This window comes from Lottia gigantea (genome assembly GCF_000327385.1).
Source record: "Lottia gigantea unplaced genomic scaffold LOTGIsca_59, whole genome shotgun sequence".
NCBI classification, from domain to species: domain Eukaryota; kingdom Metazoa; phylum Mollusca; class Gastropoda; family Lottiidae; genus Lottia; species Lottia gigantea.
Window position 1 is genome coordinate 148,881 of NW_008710013.1, and position 23,707 is coordinate 172,587.

Sequence of the window (23,707 nt, forward strand, 5' to 3'; positions counted from 1 at the left end):
GTTTCCATGAATTGTTAGTTGGAGGGGGTGGGGGGGGGGGGGGTGAGCAGGGTCTACTGAATTGTCTGTGGGGCTCATAGGATGTTTTTCCCATGTGAAGTGGTGTTGGGAAGGGTTAGAGACTGAACAGCATCAGTTCTTTTTTAAGGGTGTATATTATATATCTGTCCCAATAACACTATGGTTTCAAATATTTATTGTGCTCCTATGCACTAAGGCAGTTGTTTCTAGATTTTAAATTAAGTAAAGTTAAAAGTATGTCTATAGTGCAGATGTGAAGGATGTGAGAACCTTTCAAGATTTTTTATGTATTAATTAGTGATTTTTGTCCAAGGAATCTTGAACAAGATTATTTTATAACAGGGATATTTCCGGTATATATAAGTAGTTAGATAAGAAGTACAACAAGTAATAAGTTAATGATATTCATACAGTCTTGTTTATCAAAGATGATCCGTGTACATTCTTTTGCCCAGAATAATTTTTTTCTGCTTTGTCAAAAATACGACTTAAAATATCTATCAATTAGGTCATTTGAATTGTCATTAAAATTTTGCCATAATTTACAGTTAGCAATCACTTGCATCAATTCTAGCTGATGACAATTGAAGAAACCACAAGGAAACATATTGTGCTGAATCAAAAAAAAGTGTTCATTTATCGTAAAGCACATTTCATACATTTTTTGCCTTAAGAATCTTTTCATTGATAATTACATTAATTACTGTTTCATGTTGTGCTTTTAATACAATACATTGTTTTAAATAGTTTTTATTACATTGGAATTTCGAGACAGTTGTACATAAAGTCAAGAGATTTCTATTAAATGTTTTTGAGATCACTAGTCTGAAATTTAGCAACTTATTTGTTACTTATAGTTTTGGTGATATATGACAAGGAAATTTATGGCTGTTTTATCAAAATTATCAAAATTTTATCTTTGCTGATATGTTTGGTCAGGCATAAATTTCAGGCATAAATTGATCTGATTGTATCTCATTATTTTTGATAATGAAAACTTTAAAAAAAAAATGAATGTAATATATTATTTTACATGTGATGTGCATGGAGAATTTCATTGTGTCCAAACCACACCCCCATTTGTCATATTTCCTTGAGGCCAAAAACATTTTTTTCTGGTCTGAATTTTCAGCATTTCTGATGTGGTTGTGTGTTCATGCAAATAGATTGACACTTCTCACCAAGGACAGAAAAAAAAATTGGATTACTAGCACCTAGAGACAAATAGCAAGGTCTGGTCTAACAGAAATGAACAGTGTTGACACAATTAGTTTGAGCCATTTGTCTGAATATTTTAATTCCTAAATTTAAAAAAAATAAACAGATGGTTTTTCATATATATAGTAATCTTGAATACGAATCACGCTTTTATTTTTTTATTTCAAATATTACATAAGAATTTGATACAAAGATATTCAGTGAGCCGGAAAAAAATTGTAACATACCGCTGAATGTTTTGATCAGCACGAAGATTCTCAAAACCGAAAGTAGAAAGAGAATGAAAGTCAGAAATTCATTGGCTAATATAAATAGACAATAGACATATTTTCTTGTACAATCAGATGACACTTTTTATACACCCATATGAAATGGTCCGCGGTCCGTCCACATTTGCTCGTAAACACTCTTCAAGACACAGTTCTTGATGGATTTTCATTATCACCCAAGGATGAACCCTATAGAAAATCAGATTTATCCGAAAATATTGAGTAGCAGTTAGTGCCCCTATTTTTGAGAAGGAGTTTTAGCACTTAAACACTCTAAAAGGCTCAATTTGTGACAGATTTCACAGATTGTTTACTGTCATCCTTGGATCAAAAAATAAAAAAAAATCGAAATTCTTTATAATGATTTTGACAAAACTTTGTTTTATTATTCAGTACCGCGCTGAAGGTTGAATATTTGCCTTCTAGATTTTTCACCAGCTAACAATTGAACCCATTTTCAAAAACAAGGGCAATAACTCATACTCAATATTATTCAGTATCCCCCTAAAGAGTTCAAAAGAAGTGTATGACTGAAGGTTGAATATTTCATACTGGTGGTTGTTACTGTACTGCTTAATATTTTTATTCAAAATCAAAGCTGCCAGTAGGCGTATATTACCTTGCCTTGCAAGCTATCTTTTCTGTTCCTAGAACTTTTCAACAGAATGTGATATGATACCAAAGAAGCAAAGAACTATTATCTAATATATCTTTCCAAATACATGTATTTATCTTTCTGAAGAAGTGGACAACTGGGTTGTGGTGATTTTAGTTAGAGAGGATTTAATCCAGGAGCATTAGCCCAAATTTTGGTCAAAGGTGAACAAATTGGTAACAAGCTGATATTTTCAGTATTGGTGCTCAAAACCTTTCAAAACAACATTTCAAAAGTCCTGAATATTTCTTCTTGAGCATTATAGATTTGATAAAAAACATTTTGATAATTAGCTCTACTACTATTTATTGTTTTTAAATACAGATTTTACAAGAAATGATAAAGAAAAATTTATTCATGAGTATTGAATATATATATATATATAAAAAAAATCAAGTGCTAACAATAGCACATAAAACCCGAAACCCAATCCTAACCACATATTGGCGAAACATTGGTAGCAGCTACTGAGCTTTTCATATGGTGAAGTATATCAATTATTAGATATTTGATTCAAGTACTTTTTTTTAGTACTGATTGTTGTGAACAAGTAGGAAGGTTCTAATAATTAACCAAATTGTCAAAAGTTCTTAGTTAATTGCTATGAAATACCTGTTACTTAATTATCTGTAAACTGAATTTATTATTTTAAGCGGGATTCCACTTTTTTTGTAAAACATTTTAATATCATAAATGTCGTAAATTATACCTGAATATATCTTTAGTAAAGTATGCTATTTATCTCTATGTATTTGCTTGATCAAACTGAATTTGTTTTAAAAGGGTTAATTAAAAACTGAGAGTACTCATTGTTGAGCAGCTTGTTCTAGTTCAGTGATTGACTTTATAATGGCACAATATTATTAGTTGAAAAAGTAGGACGTAGGAAACTTATATCTCTACAATTAGGCGTTTATTTTATTCAAATCTGTACAGTAGTTTTCTAACAGCTTGCTAAAAGCATGACAAATTTTAAAAGGTTATGTAACATTTTACGTTTTGGCTTTAAAAAATTAATAGCTGAATTTTTTTAGTTAAAACTTTCAGATATGTTATTATGATCCATTTCTATAGATTTTGGTTTATAGTTTTCACAAATTTGAGCAAAAAACTCAACCATGTTTCTAGAAGCCAATTGTCATTAAATACAGGTTCTTTAAGGAATTATTATGAATAAAATATGAATACTTAATTGAATTACCAATTCTATTTAGTTATTATGTTTACTGTTGAGGGTGGTAATCAAATGAACACTTCTATTGGCAATAGTCTTAGTATCTCATAAAATCTACTGCTGATATGAATGGTACTGATATTATTTCTAAAAGCCCTACTTTTGATGTTGCTTTTATTGGTACAGAATAAATTGTGGATAAGGAAGTAATTTCTATTGAACATTGGCCTGTAAGCCGAGGTGACAATGTCTCCTTTTAATAATCAGAGATTTGTGCTTTAAGGTTTTGTCAAGCTGATTAGATTTCATTTTTTAATTCCTAAGACCTATTAGTCTTCATTGATACATTAAGAATATCAGTCTTAAAATGTTTTTGGTTTTATGGTAGAATCACAGGGACAAATATGAACATAAACATCAAGAGTCAATAAGAATGAGGTTATTTCCGACCATTGTGTCAAGCTTCTATTGTCCAGACTTTTGTTGGTCATTTTCAAGATTGTATTTCTGTGTTTTTCATGAAATAGATCACTTAGTAAGCTTTTAAATGGATAAAACTGTGTCCAATAAGAGAGTTTAGATTGGCATAATAATTCAGTGAATAATGTTAGCGGGAGGGCTTGATCATCCAGTCAATAATATTAAAAGGTTTGATTGTCCAGTCCCTTGATCAATAAATAACATCGACAGTTGATGGAATGACGTGTTAATACTTGACCTGTCCATTGTCAACTTTTATCAGCTGAAGTCTATCATTAAACTAACAAGATTTATCGCCAAGCGGCTGATCTTGGCCAATTCTCAGTTTTATTTGCATAAATGAGAAATTAGTGTCGACTTTCATGTCAGATACTCAATTTTCTAGAAACTAATAAATAATGGCCTGGGATTATATGGAATCAAAAGAATAATGAAAAAGTTCAACTGGTAGAAGAAATATTCTTAAAAAAAAAGCTTCTACCAGTTATTTCGTATATTTTTTATCAACAGTGTATTGAAAATTTCATGCAAGCCAAAAATATGCATAATGATAGGGCCTATATGTATAATCTTGCAAATAAATAAGTACTTGTGATAAAAAATATTTATGCAGTTTTGTTATTTTTTCTAGCAAAAATATAGTATATCAGATTTATTTGAATATTTCTAGTCTGATCAGTAGATATTCTTTACACTGATATTTCTTCATTTCAACCTGTTGAATAGTGTTTATGTGATTGTGGTTTGTCCTGAAGTATCTGTATTTGAATAGTGAAGATGACACTTCTGCTTCTGGTTCATTTTAATTAGAAAAGAAATGAAATGAAGGAGATTTTGTTAATGAAAAAAGATATTACATGAAGTTTGAGAACAAAGCTTGTTATGTTGAAGAAGACGAAGGAGTAAAAAACTCCATTTTGTAGATTTATCATCCTTATTGATTTTTTGCGGAATTTTATGTTCTGTATTGATTCAGGAAAACATCACCTAGGGGATTTCCCTTTGTTCTTTATTCGGCTGTAACAGATCGGTTTGGAATGCAAAAGGAATTTTAGACATCATATTTTCAGTAATTGATTGTTGTGGCTAGTGGCCATTAATCTGAAATGTGGCAAATGAAGTTGTTGACACATTAAATGTCTCATCATCTATCAATATGATGATTAAAATTAGAAAAAAATAAAAGAATTTAAATTAGAATAGATTTGTTTACTATTTTTTTATTTAAAGATCTGACAAATATATTAATTTTATTTTTGATTCCAACATCTGCACTCACTACTCCAAAGCATCCTCAAGATCATCATTACTTTTCTACAAAAACTGATTAGGCAACACCTTGCAGTGTGCTATTGAGAATATTTTGCCAGGACAGTGACATTTGTATTTAATGTGTGCCGCCTGTAGAACAAACGCCCATGGGTTATATTCCTATGAAACAAGTTGATACTGTTTCCATGTTAGCCCATTTTACTTGCATCAGTGATAAAAAGAAACTGGGTTGAAAAAAATTTGAAAGAATTGGACCCTGGACTTTTGAGTTTAAAGTGGAAGTCTTTCTGAAAAGCTATGAACCCCTCTCCTGCTTCTGAACTATGTCACAATGTTGTAGATTTTGTCATAAAAGTAAAAAATAATGTATGTGGAAGGATTTTATGTTCTTCAGCTTCTTCTGTAATGGTTAAAATTAACAGATCTATAATTAGATGGAATGTCTATTTTTATAATAACATTGACATTCTATTATTATGATTAATCTATATTCATAAAGTATATTCTCATCACTGATTCCAGGCTTGTTCCTATACCTACACCCACATAATGACGGATTTATTGTTGAATACATTTTGAGCACCTCCTACTAAAATGTATCCATGGCTATTTGTTTTGAGGTAAAAAAAAAATAATAATGAAACCTACGTAACAAGTACTATATTGAGTGCATTATTGTGTTGTTGAGTTTGAGTGAAATAAGATGGGAAGTTTCAGAATTATTGCCCTTGTAATTTACAGAATTTAAAGGATGATATAGTGTAAGTATCTCACATATTGAGTTGAAATCAAAGAAACTAATAACTGGTTCCAACATTTAATAATCAAAATAACCACCCACAAATTGACAAAGAGAATTTGTTCCAGATTTTATAACTTTTCATCCACAAATGGGACCTGTGTAAATAAAAACTCAGTCAAATATCCTTCTTTTATATTTGAACTCTTTCTTTTCATTTGAATCCAAACACAATATTGACTTTATCCAAACTCATGCTGTCACCCCTAAAAAGGAACTAGAAGTTGTGTTTGCTTACGAAATAAACCAGGCTGAAATAATGAATTGTGTCTGTGATTCAATTTTAAGAGATATTTGAATTTGCTGAATGATGTTTGAAATTTGATAAGAGTATTGGAAGATCGATGGTGTATCCTCTAATGCAAGTAATTTTAAGTTGGAGAAAGTATGTTAGTTGTGGTGTGAATGTTTTACCATCTGACTCATTTGACATTTTTGATAGGAGCACACCAACTCTTGATTTATTTTCAGTCTCTCTGATAAAGTCAAGTCTAGTCATTAAGATTACCTTTACACAAAAATATCAAATTAACGTTGTTCAAAATGACAAAAACCAGCATTTGACTAGCTGGAGACATATTTTCAGAATTAAAACGTAGCTTTTAGTCGGCATATCTATTTGTCCATATTGGTGGAGTTGTCATGGCGAAATACAAGGTTTAATGTTGAAAGAGTACCAATCTCAACATAGATTTAAAGACGTGAAAGTGAGATTTGAATGATGGGTTGACACTAGATAAGATAATTGCTTTATTCATGAAATGCCAGGAACCATTCTTTCTTTAATTACTACTCCAAACTTATTTCTGAAATCTTTTCAATGAGGCTTTAAGAATAAGAATTCCATTTCAACTGAAATTTGATGTTGACTTTTTAACATTCTTGCTTTTTATAATGAAGATGATATTATAGCAAAAAGGCTGAGGAAATTAAATTTTTGTTCTGCAAGCCTGGTTGATTACACTGCTTAAGTTCATGTTGCTAGCATTCTGTAGCTCTCCTTAAAGGACAGGTCTGATTCTAGCACATTATATGGTTTAGGTTTACTAGCTTACAGCAGGAAAGGTTGTTCTTACAGTTGATTAACAAATATTGACTTTGTTGTTTTTCATGGTCTAAAACTCTTATTTAAGTACATGAAACGAGTTTGTAACACTCAATCAATAACAATAAATAACAACTCTGTCCTAATAAAAATGTTGATTTACAAATGCTTAGCTAAGATGTGTAATTGTCACAACTAGTGATTAAACATGTTCCATGATGTTTTGTGTTGAATACTCTGACAGTAACTGTAGATTGTATTTAAACATCTACTCAGACAGATTCTAGACTGATCAAGTGATAATTTAAATGAGGCAAGTAGTGGAAACAATTGTAATGTTACAGAAGCTTCAATATTTAACATAAAACAATTGGACCCAAATGCAGTCTTAGTTATAAGTTTTTTGTACAAGCCAGGGATGTTGATTTATTTTTTTCCCAATCGGACATTTTTGGACAATTTTAAACGATGTTTTTAGAGGGTCAGATCTACTACTATCCACTGTATCAAAGCATCAAAAACGAATCTTATTTGCAATTTTTATTATATTTGCATAACCCACTAACATTATAATACACAATAACATATTTCACTAAAACAACAATAAAACAATAACAAATAAATAACATGACAACTTACAACATTTTTATTTCAACTTATTTTTGGTATTTCCTTTCTAAAGATGTTGATTTTTCGATAGCTTCCACCGACGGAGTACGACTTCTGGTTGAAAACTTTAAACCGCACACCCGTTAAGGGAAACTCTCATCAGCTGGTCTAGTGTAGAGATAGAGAGATGACATCGGACCCAAATGTACCCGAGTACAGTTAGGGAACTGGTCGGTTAATGATGATTGGACACATTTCTCCAAAAGCTCAGTTTCCTATAATTTTCGAAAACCAGTCCTAAATATGGGCCATTCATGTCGTAATCCTTTGGTGTCAACTGGCAAAATGGTTACATAAAATTTCTATGTTCTCCAGATCATCACCAACATGTTACGTGGGTCGAACAGACTGAATGCTCCCAGAAGCTCATTGTCTGGAAACCTATTTTCGATACTTTCAATAACTTTGGCGACAATATTGTTAACCTTATTGAACAAATTTTTGTCATTTGCCGATCTTTTCATAGGCTCATTTAAAAATTTTTTTTGGACCTATACTTGATGTTTGATAGAGGCTAATTAAAATCAGGCATTTTGGCAGAACAATCGGTCATGTCCGGCATATATGGGCAAATCATGATCCCTGGTACAAGCATCCAAACATCCTTTGCAAAGTGATTAATTAACATATGATGTATTGATTCAAACTTCCTATAACAATAAGTCATTATTTCTGATCTTTGGTTTAATATTATGTACCGGTATTCCATTTGCATGCGTGAAAATTTCATATTTTACTTTATATTTTGCCTTTCATTTATAGGTTGAGTATTGTTGAAGGTAGCAAAAGTTAACAAAAGATATGTCAATTCAGACAGACAATCCTTAATTCACTTTTTACCAACTTAATATAATCATGCAATCATTACATAAGTTTATGTGAGTCCTTACCATTATTTCCTGTTGGTTACTTAAAGACATAAAGAGAAATTTTCAGGATGGCCTCTTCCTGATTTATGTCAAGCAGTTTGTTTATTTAAACTGAGACAGACCTGATAATGATTGTAAAATCCAATTTGATTGGAGAGTAACCAAGTTTTTATTTGTCTGTTCCATTAAAACAAGACAGAAACAGATGATGTGTGTGAAAATAATTTCACGACTTTGACCATTCTGTCACTGTCACATTGAACATTGATGATTTATACCATGAATTCTATATAGACTGATATTCTTTTTTATTTTAACTGGAGTTAGGGCCAATGCATTAAGAGAGAACAGGCACCAAATAGATTCTAAAACCTCCTGTACACAACACCAGTAGTCTTTCATTTAAAACTGTGAAATTACTGGTGAGACTATCAAAAAGCTTTTGTCTCCAAAGTGTGACTATTTAAAGCTAACGCAAAATTGCTCCTGGAACTGTTAAGGTCACCTATCTAAGATGGGTTGACATAGTGTAACAGTGTCTCATTTTACAAATAACCTTAATAAAGAAAGAGCAGAAATCTCTAATGACACCAAAAAAACACTAACACCACATGTTTTAAATATAACATTAGCCTAATTAATCAAAACTTGTGGGATTGTAACTTAGTACAATTAGGTTATGGTCGGTTGATATTAAGATCAATATTAAAGGTTATTGATTTGCCTAATTCTTATTTGGCTGGTAAACTAAATCTTGGAATTATGTTTTATGTTGTGGTCACTCTTATATTTGTTTTCAAGTTGTATAAGTTGTTTTTAGATCTATTGAGTTAGACGTTTGTTGGCTGAGGTTTGGGCATTAGGTTCAATTCCAATTAACATAGCGTGAAAAAGTAACTTTGATATTTAAAACATTTTTCCCAGTTAGTGATATGGACTAAAGTGGAAAAGCCTGAAGTTTTTGGGATGGGTCAATAAACTGAACCTCTCTATAAGGTTTCATTGACAAGGAAAGGAGTAGGCCTGTTATGGTAAAATTTTTACTTATTGCACACTGCCTCAAAAATTGACATGCAGTATGTTTATGCAGGGCCATATCTAGGGTATTTTTGCAATGAGGCAAAAATTCTGTTGCCCTTTCATTACAAGGCTTTTGGTAAACCACCATAGACGTAAAGTAAGTGATGTATTAAGCTGATGTAATATTAATATTTATCATTTTTCATACAAAATATTTATTTTCGTCAAATTCGGCATTTTCCTCATTTGCCTTGATAAAGCCTTGATAAAGCCTATGATTCAAGTTGATTATGATAGATTTAAACAGACAGCTATAATGTCAGGAATATTTACTGTAATTTACTAGACAAAAGTAATATTTTACAGATGAATTCACCAACATGACATTCAATCAATAGCAGCAGACTTAGCAGTAATATTTCTCTAGAAAACATAGACTTTCTGACAACTATTTTCTTACACCTCATCTCTTTATTATTAAAGATACTTTCTTATCTGAATGCACTGTGTTTGATGGTAAGTCTGTACCCAAACTGTTTTGATAGCCTGTCTGTACTCAAACTGTTTTGATGGCCTGTCTGTCCGTACCCAAACTGATTTGATGGCCTGTCTGTCCGTACCCAAACTGTTTTGATAGCCTATCTGTATCCAAACTGTTTTGATAGCCTGTCTGTATCCAAACTGTTTTGATAGCCTGTCTATATCCAAATTGTTTTGATAGCCTGTCTGTACAATGCTAAGTTGGTGGTGATATTTTCTTCAACAAAGCTTCATTATGCATACAGAGAAGATGCAATTTACATTGGTCAAATTTTGAAGTCAGATGTGAGGACTACAGTAATGCAAAAAAATATGTGCATTGAGATTGGTATAATTGCATGTATATACTGCTGGAAATAGTCAAATAGGTTTTGATATCATTAGATGCCATAAAACAAGCTGCAAGTGTCATGCTATAACATTATTGAATAATTGTGAATTCTCTAGAGAATCAAACAGCAATATTAAAGAATAACAATGTCAATAGAAGATTTAAATATCTAAATATTATTGGGAGTCTAGTTTTTCTCTTACTGAGTTTCATTTTTATTCCCTATTATTATCAGCTCTATCAATAAAATTCTCTCTATAGACTTGACTGGCGGTCACGAAGCAATATAAAAGGTTTTGATACTTTTCTCTATGTGTGATCGATATATCTAAATATTTTAGCCTTGAGTATTTTGTATCATACTTATGGAGAATTGCTTTACTCAATCTTGTTAGTACAATTGGTTTAGATTAATAATGAGAAATGTAACTGGTCATAGTGTGGCTTGTGAACAAAACTGGATATTTAAAGCTGAAATGACATAGTACTTTGTTGACAAGATTCAAACAATCATGTTTATTTACAAATGAAATACCTATTTCTAAATGACATCATGAGGTATGCAAACTCTTTCAAAGGCATGTTAATTTTATTAACCAACATGCGTAAAATCTTTCCATAAGGAGTATTCAGATAGATTCTTTTATTCAGGTTGTCCACATCATGTTGTTTTTCTTCAGATTTTTCTATAAATGATCATAAAACATTCTGACTCAATGTCATTATGAATAACATAATATTGGAAGTGTTTACCAAACATCTTGAAGTTTCCTTTTTTTAGATATTGATCTTTGATGCACTTTAACTAGCGGATCGGGCTTACCAAAGGGGAAATCTTTCATCTTCTAACATCTTACAAAACAGAATATACTGTGGGCAGCTAATGAATACCTTGAAGCTGGTTTTGTCTAATGATATTTGGAAGAGATGCCTGGAAGAGATCATAACAGTATCTATTTACCTTGTCTGGTTAGCCTATTTTAAAACAATGTATTCTGGGTACACTGCAATCTAATTAAAATTCAATTACAATTTCGTTCATTTTGTCTGATATTTTGTCTACATTGTATTCTATTAATGAGCAGACACTATTTATAACAGAAAAAAATAAATCCATTTTTTGCTAACATATTGAATTGTGGTATAGGTCAACCCAAAGTAGGTCCATATAACAGCATGTTTTGGTATCCCACAATTCATCATCATTTTCAAGTGACACACTTTGATTGGTTATAAATGATGACATTAGAACAGAGATTCAGGAGAAAAATAGCTGGATAATAATAGATACAAAAATATCAGAATAACTGTTATGAAATTTAATACATTTTGGTATACTGATGACTGTATATGACTTTTTCAAGTTATTGAGGTTTCATTATTGGTTCTGAAAAAATGAAATGGTTTAGTCTTAGACAGTCTAAGTTAGAATATTTTGATGTCAGAAAACTGAACCGGCTATTTGTCAATTATTAATTAATGAGTGTTTTTCTGCAACATCACCAGCACATGATCAGTGTAACAAAACATAATTATTATAATGGCACGAAAAACCATTATGAAAAAGTGTAATTGGAAAACAGGATGATAAGATGTAGAAAATAAGATAATCTTTGAATCTTTGAATCAAGAATCTTGTTGAAATTGAAATGACAAAATCTGGATAAATAATGTATATTGCTGGTTGTTACTATTCCTTGTCCAATGTTGATATAATCTCTATACTTTATATCATTAAAATAATAAAACAACTTTGACCTATTTCCCTAGTTGTAATTAAATGTGATAATTAAGTAGTGTTTGAAACCACATTGTGAGGGATGCGCTCTCGGCTAGAATAGTTACTATTAAAGATAGACTGTGAATTCTATCACATTCGTTTAACTTTAAAGTGAATAAACCTTCACAATTGCAGAAGCTCTGAAACAATCTTCTTTCCAATTAAACATAAGTCTACAGTTATTTTCTTACGTTCATTGATTATTACTGCTAAACTAAGCTTTTGAGTATAAGTATTTTATTTGAATTTATGCTTGACTATGGCAGCCATTGTGCCAGGTGTTATTTTCCAATATTTAGAAAAACACCCACTAGCACCAATCTTGATCAACATTGGGATAAGACTTTTTTCCACATCAAAAGTAAAACATGATATAAACATAAAGACTTCATGAACTGGCCAGCTTGTGGCATCATCAGTATTAAAATACAGTTCTGATGTCATCTAGTTCTATTATTTAACTTATTGGTACTGGCAAAGTTCCAAGAGTATCTATAAGAGATACAAAATGGCAGAATTATTGGAGATTATTTGGGGGACAACAACAAAAAAAACTACTCACTGAGTTGAACTTATCTTTTATTCAATTGATACGACATTATATTAATTGAATTGACCTTGACATTGTTGAAATTTTTTGAAGAATGTATGATATATAAATTCACTGAAGATCAACAAGAAGCAATTCATATAATTTAGATTGAATACTCCATCACTGACACAATTTTCAACGAATATTAATCATTGGCAAAATTTGTGTGTATAAGCAGGAAGATGATTGCCATTTTGCGCTTTTTACCTTTTTCTTGTTTTAGCATTGATTACCCAGACTCTTTTTTTCTCAAAATGAACAGATTCAGCTGTTGCTTGTTTTTTTTAATTCTGAATATAGTTTTATTGTCGCTTTTTCAAAATTGATAAAGAGTGGGAAGGATACTTATTTAACAATGGTCACTATTAAAAACAAATATTAGCCGTAGTAAGAGTGTATTCTAAGACGTTCTATTCCTTTAACTAAAAGAGGAGTGAAGAACATTTGAAATAAATGCATATGACATAATTTGTGAAAACTCTGTATTAAAAAAAAGTCACCTGTACTCATTTGAACTTGTTGAAGTACCAGAATGTCTATGTTGATGAATAATAAGAGGTTCTCTATGAATATGATTTATTTTCTATAGAATCTAATTATAGATTTTGCATCTTAGTCAATTGAAATTTACATTGAATTGACATCAAATTGACAACTTTATATTATATAAAATGTCTAAATATAGGAATGATTTCAATATTAGGTTTTAAATACATAAATTGTCTTGTGTAAAAGAAAACTCTTCATAATAATGCTAAGATACCTGTGAAATCATTGATATTTTGTGGTTTTCTTCCTCAAGTATAATAGAACTTATACTGTGTAACTAACATTTGTTTCAATAATAATGGGATATGAGTAGCAATTAAATTAAAGATCCTAGAATTTGAATCCACAAATCCTCATGATACCTCTCTATAAAATAAATAATTTGACAGTATCTGTATCTTATTAAGAAGAAGACAAGTCATCTGATATTCACTTACAAAGATTGATTGTTGATGACTTTCATTATTCTGATCTGGCAAATGTTGTTACTGAAAGGGATTGAATTCCTCCATTAATGAACCAGATAAAAGTCCATTTTCATATGTTGGCCTTTAGACTGAAGCGAAGTATGTATTTCCTAGTTTTTTAAAAAGGCTACGTGGTTTCTTCTATAATGCGAAAAAGCAGTGTAGTAATTGTTTTGACACATTTCAACATATTTCTTCAATATTTACAACAATTATCATGTCAATATTTACAACAATTATCATCTGTATCATGTCAATATTCACAACAATTATCATATCAATATTTACAACAATTATCATGTCAATATTTACAAAAATTATCACATCAATATTTACGTCAATTATCACATCAATAGTTATATCAATTATCACATCAATGTTAACATCACTTATGTCAATATTTAAAATAATTATCATGTCAATAATTACAACAATTATTATGTGAATTATCACATCAATTATGTCAATATTTACTTCAATTATTACATCAATATTAATATCAAGTATGTAAATATTTACAACAATTATAATGTCAATATTTAAATTAATTATGTCAGTATTTACAACAATTATCATGTTCATATTTACATCAATATACCATATTTTACTGTGATAATATATAGATCAATAACAGTTAAAGGGCTTAAGACAAGACAAGACAAGCTTGCAACCAGCAACTTGTGACATCATGACAAATCTGATCTATTCCTGGTGATCAGAGTTGCTCTTGTTCTGATTTCTAATAATAAGATTTGGAAGTCAATCTTAGAATTAAAGTTTCTCAATATGTGTGATCGGCTAATCTCATTAGGGTTATTTTGCTCATTTACCATTAAAAACCCATTAAACACCCATTAAACACAGTGTAAACCTTTGAATGATTATATAAGACTTGAATTTACTATTGCCTTATAAACGCTTAAGTACAAAAGTAGTGGTGTGACAGAGTTCAGAGCGCCTTACAAGATGAACTCTTAAGCTTTGATCTGGCATTCCTTTAAAAGTATCTTTGCATGTTCTTTAAATTACAAATGATGTAATCTTTTTCTAATTTTTCAAGTAATTGTCTAGGTGGAACGCTTAACACTCTGTTTGAACAGTAGTCAAATCATTGATCATCATGGTTCTTTAGAAATAAGTCAACTTGTTGTGAAAAGACTCAAGATGAAAGAAACATAGAAGTTGTCTCGACTTCCGACAAACATACTGAGAAAGAAAAAGTTCATTTCCTGTTTAAAGACATTGATTTATCCATGTTAAAAACGAAATATATATCCAATCTAATTCTAAAAGGAAATATGAACCAAAGCAGACAATATATTACAAAAACACATATTGAGACAGATTTTTTTCTCAATTCTAGGTTAAGGTGATAAGATAAGATATAAAACCATTATTCATAATATGATGTATTATAAATAGGCTGTCTATCTTACAGCAGAGCTATATGGCTATAGAAGAGCATTCAATTTTTAATACTTTTAGTAGTACATAGTATGAACAATTCCTGTATTATTCAATAATTCCTGCAAATTTTGCATGTTATGTAGAGTTTGCATTTGTAATTGAATAGAGTCTCTTTTTAAGCATAGAATTTGTCATGACACAAGACTTGCTTGCTTGAGACCCATTTCTTGATTGTTTATAAGGTCTGTGACTTTTTTTTCGAAAAGTTTCCTTTTAAGTGTAATATTGGTAATTTTATTCATTAAGTTTTCACTTCATATCCAGATTCAGTCTTGAATTTCTGATCATACTCGAAAAACTATTTTTTACATATCTCTACTGTTTGATCAGCTATAAAATTAGGATAGCCATAAATATTTGATGGTAAACCAGAGCTTTTAAAACACAGTACAGCTAACTTTCGTGTTTCTCATAAAATCTTTATTAATTTCCACCAACAACAATCGTTTAATGTCAGAACACTGATGCTTTCACTTTTCATTTCAATAAAACTTACAGTATTTGGCATTTTATGTTCTTAATTAAATGTTTCCCTTGGATAGCTGTAATGAATAGAATCTGATGTCCCATTAAACTTGAATGTTAATGGAGTAGTGTAGATCAAAACACAGTTAAACTTTCTGCCTTAAAGTTTATTGTCAAAGTCTTTGATTCTGTGAGAATTGAAGCTGTGAAAACTTTAATCTTGGTCTATTATTTAACATTTTCTGGTGACAGAAAAACTCTTTGGTAGATAGTTCTCAATCTGTCCTTAACATCAGACCTTATAGAATGTGGTTATTCACTAAGCCAATTTTAAAACCAAAAAGATCTCACAAACTTAAAATTATTTTCTGTTTTCAAATTCAAATGAATTTTATTCTTATATGCATGAAGTCATTGAATTCAAAATCTCTGTGTACTATTTTAATTTACAGGTAATATTTAATACTTGGGGGCTACATCATTTTGTCACTTGCTAGACTTGACTGGTATCAAATGACTACATGAGATTTGACGGCCAGACAGTTAATAATAACTGCCTGTGTATAATTGGTTCCGTTGAGACGCTAGGTTCATATTCTGATGTAATCTGTTAATATGTTGGTTATTGTTGCTAATGGTTATTTGCTAAGAATCTGGACTCTTAATTCTGGCTTGAAAAATGGAAAAATAAATACTTTAAATCAATAAATAATATCAGTATGTTAAATGTACTGTGTTACTGTCCTGTTGTCAGTAAATCTGAATTTTAATCATTATTTTGACGAAAATTGGTATACAGCTTCTAAATGGCAGTTAAGTCTTAGGTTGAATTTGTATTGATAAAAATATAAACTTTTGCACATATTGTCACTTTGAAATGGATGATGATGATATTCAGCCAAACTTTCAGACTTTTATTTTTTTTAAATTTCTTGGATGGAAATTTATATTCTAATTGATGCAAAGTCTGGGACTAGTACTGTTTTGAAGCTGGTTTTCAAATACACTTATTTAACATCAGCAAACTTTGAAACTAACAAAGGTTTGAAGACAGAAGTAGTCTACTTAAGTGTTTGCAAAATCCTTGTAATGTACTATTGGTAACTAAAATCCAATTCTGTCAGGGTACATGTTTCCCTGTATGTTATTGTAATTGAAGATCTTCACCTAAATATTTTATAAATTATTGTATAATTTGGTGTTATATTTTTGTATGGAAAATGAGAATTTAATGAACTTGTATTTTTTCTTAACTGACAAAATAATTGTATGATTACAGTCTTCTCTTTATTGCTCAATAGCTAGATTTTTAAGCAAGTTATAATTACATTAGTTTGTTAAACTGGTGTCTAATATGAGTCTACTAGCCTAATTAATTTTACATAATCACATTTTTAGATAGACTTTCTTCTTTTTAATCTATCTAAATAACAAAATAATTGAATTTTTCCTCTTTTGATTTATTTTATGTTAAAATAGAGTGGTATTCATTTAAGATTTTTCTAGAATGTAAAGTTAAAATGTGAGCTCCTATAAACCTCTCTATTCCCTCAAACAGATATAGATATAAGGATAAATGAAGATAAATTGACTTTAAATTGTCATTAAGCTTTCTACCTGTGAAACATTATACCAGTAATGAAATGATCCTAAGGAGTTTAAAAGAAAGTTAATATGTTTATTGAAGGATACATATAATTTCACATTAGACATAGATTAGAAGTTTAAACAATCTGAAGCTATTGAACTGATATGTCAGTTGGTTTGTTGACAGCATCATTATATCAATTGCGTCTCATTGGATGGAGTGTGACATTTCAAACTTATGATCAGAAAATATTAACTAAACTAAAACTAAACATACCTTCAATGTAAAAGTTGTCATTCTTGGTTTGAGGTTCAAACAAATTGTTCATGACTTTGATTTTTCTCTGAAAGTATGTCCTTTCTGTAACTTGAATTGAGAAATGGATCAAACATTTCTTTTTTTCATTTAAAAATTCCATAGAAACAACAAGAAAAACAACTAAAAGACAGTTGAGTATATTGAACTAGAATTAAAATAAAAAAATGTTCAATTGATGTCCATTTATCCACCTTTGTTTGATCACTTGAGATATCATAACTCAACATGCTTCCAAAGCTAACAGAATCTTGGATTCTTCCCAAGTTTCAAAGCTGTTATCTTGCGTAAATAGGATGTGCCCACTTTTTTCTGCGATGAAAGATTGGTTGCAAATTACAGTGTGGGTTAGAAATTTAGTATGTGATGAGTGCAGGCCTGTATTTAAAAGTTTTAAATGAAATGTGTTTTTCTATACTATAAGGCCTAGTTTTTAATCTATGAACTTACTATGACAGAAAACACATTGTTCAAAAGTATCAAAAATTCACAATAGAAATAATTGAACTATGTGTCTACACAACCTGAGTTTATTTTCCTCTCAGGATACAGTATAGTATGAGTTGGGAATTTGCCATAAAATTTTCACATGAGGATGTATATCAATAAATTTTTCTCTAAAGGTTGTAATGAAAATTTATAGAAAAAAATTTATAACTGTCAAAATATGATTGAATAAAACTATGTTATCCTTCTTTACAACATCATATGGATGGTAAGATATCCTGTGTAGAATTAAAATATGGCTATATTAAATATCAATGTCAAATAAATTAATCTATTCATTTTGCTTTTACATTTCAGATCGAAACAATTAATAAAAGATGCCATATTAGATAATGACTTTTTAAAGAATTTAGATTCCACACAAGTTCGAGAGATAGTAGATTGTATGTATGATAAGAAAATTAAAGAAGGTCATTATATTATAAAGGAAGGAGAATCAGGAAATCACCTCTATGTTTCAGCAGGTACTGGAAATACTTTTTCTTCTGTTGTTTGCTAGGAAAGTTAGGAAATTAATATAGAAATACTGAAATGTCAGATCTAAACCCATTCCTTGTAGACTTTGTTTTGGGTCATTAGATTAAAAAGATGAAAGAATCTGAGATTGTTTAGCAATTAACTGAATTGCTCGTTAATATCCTGGCAGATTTCTGATGGAATTACGGAATAATTACAGGCTATTTGGGAAAACATCTGACTCGTTGTAAATATCAAAACTGTATTTTTACGATCCCTTGACAGTTTGAAATAAGAAACAGTCGACTATTGAAAAGATTTCTTCTCTCAGATTTATTTTAAATATGTTTATAGTCTTTTTATTCTTGCTTCTGAAATTTAAATGTCAAAACCAATTCCTTGTAGGTTTTGTTATCGTTCATTGGTTTGAGTTTTAAAATGTCTTTGAAGTAAGACTATAGTCACTTCCCGGTCTTACACTTCATATTCAAATTAATAAACTTGATTAGATAAATTTTTATACGCTCATATGAATTGGGGGCATACATTTGCGTCACCTTAAGTATGAGTTACTGCCCTTGCTCTAGAAAACACGTTCAATTTTTAGCCATGCACTGCAACCAATCAAAATCAATGATAGATCGTGACTACATGAATTTATGTGGCAGCATGGAGAAGCAGAAAAATCATAAGCTCTTTTTTTAGGTTTAAGTCCAAGAAAGCAAAATTAGATGACAACGGAGAGTTCCCATAAAGAAAACATTCCCAAACAAAAGATATTGTTTTAAGGAGTAATTGCCTTGATTTTAACAAAACTTGGTAATCTCCCCAAAAAGTTTAAAAGAAGTGTATGACTGAAAGTTGAATATTTCATACTGGTAATTGTTACTGTACTGCCAAATATTTTTATTTAAAATCAAAGCTGCCAGTGGGGGTATATTACCTTGCCTGGGAATCTATCTTTGAGGTACAGAGAGAAGACAGTATGAACCAGGCAAAATTCAAACATGGTATTTTGATTGATAATGATGAGCTGTGAAGTTTATCTAATTAAAGTACACATGGAGAAACAGGTCCCAAAAGACAGTACATGACTTGTTGTTTCTTTTTAATGAGTTTGGTTTCTTCACTAATATGTAAAAGTATGTATCTGGAAATTTTACTCTAGTTAACATTTAACTTGTCTGGATTTTATTTCTCAAGTATGTATCAGCTTCATAAAATAAGCTTTTATTGAAAGACCTTGTTTAAAACAACCTTTAAATATAATACATCCCCAATTCTGTCTGCATGTTTTCAGAAATAAAAATGTTACTTGCATGTAACTCTTTCTTGTCACATAACTAATATCAATATGGCGGTCAACTCTGATCTGTCATGGCTATGTCCGACAGATGATGAATTCCCAGATCTTTCTATTTCCTAGAAACCTTACAATTTATATGTTTTAACCACACTGACAAGGAGGAAAGTTTTATGTCTTCATGTTGCAGACGTATATTTCAAGATATAAAAATTCTGAATGTATATTTTAAGGTTTCTCTGTAATATCACTGTATTAAGAAATAGATATTGAAAGTCCTGTAGTTTGAAAATAGATAGTCTGCTTGCTTCAATTTAAATATCTTTATATATTTTATATTAAATCATATAAGGATTCTTGAATAATACCATATTTTATTAGCAGCATTATGAGCATTAGTGACAAAAACTCCAATTGAAAGGTTTATAGGTGTCTGACTGAAAATTGGAATGGCTCAAATTGATGCTATCAGTGTCCCATATGTACATATAAAGTTAAAAGTTTTTCTTGAGAAACCTGATATCCTGTCATTACTTTTTTGTTACATCTTGTATGAGCCGAGAAACCTTTATAAAGTTTAAACAAAGTAATATAAGTCATCCTTTTAAGGGCTTAATTTGATGAATTTTTCCTGTCTGATTTTTTTTTTTTTGTCTGTACAATGACATGATTTGTACATTGATAGACTTTGCCTCTATTTTGTGATATTTATTGATAAAATAGTTTCATTTAATTATATCAATCTTGTTAAATATTTTATTTGGAATGGATGAATTGTGCATTTGCACTGGTAAGAATGGTTTTATAACGTGAAATTGAAGATTATGTTAGATCTCTATATTTAAAGAATATGAAATTTGATTTTCCAATAGCTGTCTGATAAAATAGATTGATATCATTCAGTGACATAGTGAGCTGATGTTGTAATAGGAACCTGCTTTCAATTCATCCTCTTGCTTTGATGTCAGTCATATTAATGGATTTGATCTTGTGCCTTGTGGGTAATTTTAATACTGTATATAATTTCTTTTGAAATGTAATGATTTGCTTTTAACTTCTTTTATTAAATAAAATATTTATAAAAAAAATTAGCCATTTAGGTCAGAATCTATCTTGCCAAGCATTGCTGTGCTCAAATGTAACGTTATTATACAGCTAAAATTGTATTCAGAAATTGAACTCTTACTGCGTTTGACGTTTCTATGCAAGTAAGCAGCAACTATCTTTATGCTATCAAACTCTAGACAAAAGTTAATAGTGGTTGTTATACTCTTGATGTGTGACATGTAGCAGACACCAAATACCAGAAGGCACAAGGAAACTATCACTTATTCAAAATTGTTAAGTTTCTACCTTCGAGAAAAGACAGATAAAAATGGCAAATGGAATTTAAAAATAGAGATCTGGCAATGATGATGAAGAAGTTGTTGAAATAAGGTGTCAAATAAGATAAGTCAGATGGACATTCAAATGTGTGCCCTTGGATTCAATCTTTAGGTTCTATTGTTGAGAAACAGATTGTGAAAATAGAATGTCCTTAAGCAAAAAAAATAAAAAAAATAAGAGTGCACAAAATTTATTGCTGCTTTTTTATTATTTTGTTTCTGTTCTGAATAATCAGCTATTTTGTTCAACTGGAGAAAATCTGTCTATTTTAGACTTCAGAATAGATATATATGTGTCTTCCAAAACTGAATTGTATTTGAATTACAAAGTGAATTAAAAACGATACATAAATTCTAACTTGAAATAAATAAGGTTGTAAAAGACAAGGAAATGATAATTTTCTGGCAACCATTTTTTTGTGGACATTGTCTATTAAAATTTTATGCCAATACTGTCTGGGTAATGGATTATGAATACTGAATTCTATCTGGAACATGATGATGAAAAGTGGTGTTAAAAACTTTCTATTTATTGACTTGGACTCTAAATGGTGGTTCTGATAGGACATTGCTTTCTCCTCTTGATTGGAACACAAACATGCCAACATTTAATGCTTATAAACCGTGATATTACTGATTTTGATGTGTATTTAAAAGTGTATTGATTAGTTGATAGGATATTTGGAAGTATTTAGTTATAGTCTCTTCATAATCAATAGGCCTGTCATATTATGATTTAAACCATTCAGTATTATATATTTCTACAGGAAACTCTTGTCCTGTTATATATCAGTTGATTGTTATTAAAGTACTCAACCATTAAATGCATCTGATAGGTCATATATTTATAAAAATATAAACCATTTTTATTTTCCAAGCTTGATGTTTCCTTCTCAGTGTGGTGAATTTTCAAAAGAATTCAGTTAGAAAAGATGAACTTTTGTATTTCATGATTACAAAATAATGATTTATTATCTATACTTGTCAATTTTGTTGCTTTTTTGAGTAAAGTGCTTGACATTGGTAATACCTGAAAGCGATCATCAAATTTGCTAATCATATAAAATCTCATTGATTTACATAAACTTACAAGATTTGGTATTAGAAATAGCAGAGATTTAGCTCTAACAGCAGAGCTGTCAAAGAAAATATTTAGAAATCAGTCACGAATGGCTGTTTTCATTGTAAAATTTTGATCTTTACCTTTCCCTTCATCAAGATAAGTGTTAATTTGAAATCCATCTTAATCGATGGAATAGTGTCTAATTGTTTCAGTAAGATGAGGCTTTTCAAAGTTAAAATTCTTCCTAACACTTGAAAATTTAAAAGGTTACAGTAATTATTACCCTCATGGGAAAATTCTACCTCATTAGATTGAAAAGCCTGAATAATGGAAGTGAAGACTTGATTTTGTTGTGCAAGAATGGAATGATCTGTCAATAAGTGGATTGACTTATGTATTTTTTTTAATAAAGAACATTTATTGAATTTGTTCTGTATTTATAGACTTTGTTTCACTGGGGATACTTAGGCTTCTTCTAATTTTGTTTTTTTCTTCACTATTATTATTTTTGCTTTGTTCTGCACTAATATAAAAATAACATTGAATATCTATGATCGGATATTAATATTGAATTGATTGTTTCTGGAGGGGCAGATCTTGGACTGTAAGTTTACTGAAAGTGTAGATGTAGTGTCTATAAATATATTATATTAATGGATTAATAATTGATATTTCTTTATAGATGGAGAAGTTGAGGTACAGAAAGAAGGAACGATATTGGGTAGAATGGCGTCAGGCAGAGCATTTGGTGAACTGGCTATACTTTACAACTGTACTAGAACAGCTTCTGTTAAAGGTAACAAAAAATTCCATGATGTGAAATGGAAATAGTATTGCAAATCAATTGCATTCAAAAGTAAGCCAATCAGACATTTTAAGGGCTGTCAAACCAGGTTGTGAATTTTAGAAATATTAAAAAAATTAAAGGTCACAATTACAGCAGGATATCTTAGATCTCCAGTAGGCGTTAATGGAAATTGTAAATTTTATCCAAATTATGCTAATTCATCGCTTGTGCAAATAATTGAATTACTGATTTAATCATGTTGAATAGACATTGGTAGTGACAGTATTTATGATGACCATACATTGAACCAAGGTTTTTAATAATACTATACAATATAATGAAATACTTGGTTCCATTTCAAGTTTCACAGAGATTCATGGAGCTTCTTGGCCTCAAGGCAGTAGAAGTTGTTTGTTCTTTTCCAAGTAATTACTCAAATTGAGTTATTCTTCTACATGGTGGCTTTTCATATGACATGAATCAACTATCCCTAATCCATCAAGTTATCTATATAACCAACTACTGTGACTTCATCACAATTCATAAAGATATCAAATTAATAGCTTACTATACATTTTCTTAGATAAACTCAATTGCAGTCAATATAAAAGTATATAGAAA

General features: G+C 30.1%; 1 protein-coding gene across 1 annotated transcript in view; it reads left to right on the top strand.

Annotated features, from left to right (window-relative positions):
- LOTGIDRAFT_127769 (hypothetical protein) overlaps window positions 1-23,707 on the top strand; it is a gene marked incomplete at both ends in the record, with an annotated part of 51,740 nt that overhangs the window by 1,088 nt on the left and 26,945 nt on the right. Inside the window, 2 exons of the mRNA XM_009063596.1 lie at window positions 18,390-18,556; window positions 22,982-23,095. Of these exons, the coding sequence (XP_009061844.1) occupies window positions 18,390-18,556; window positions 22,982-23,095 (281 nt within the window). The remainder of the gene's footprint in view (window positions 1-18,389; window positions 18,557-22,981; window positions 23,096-23,707) is intronic.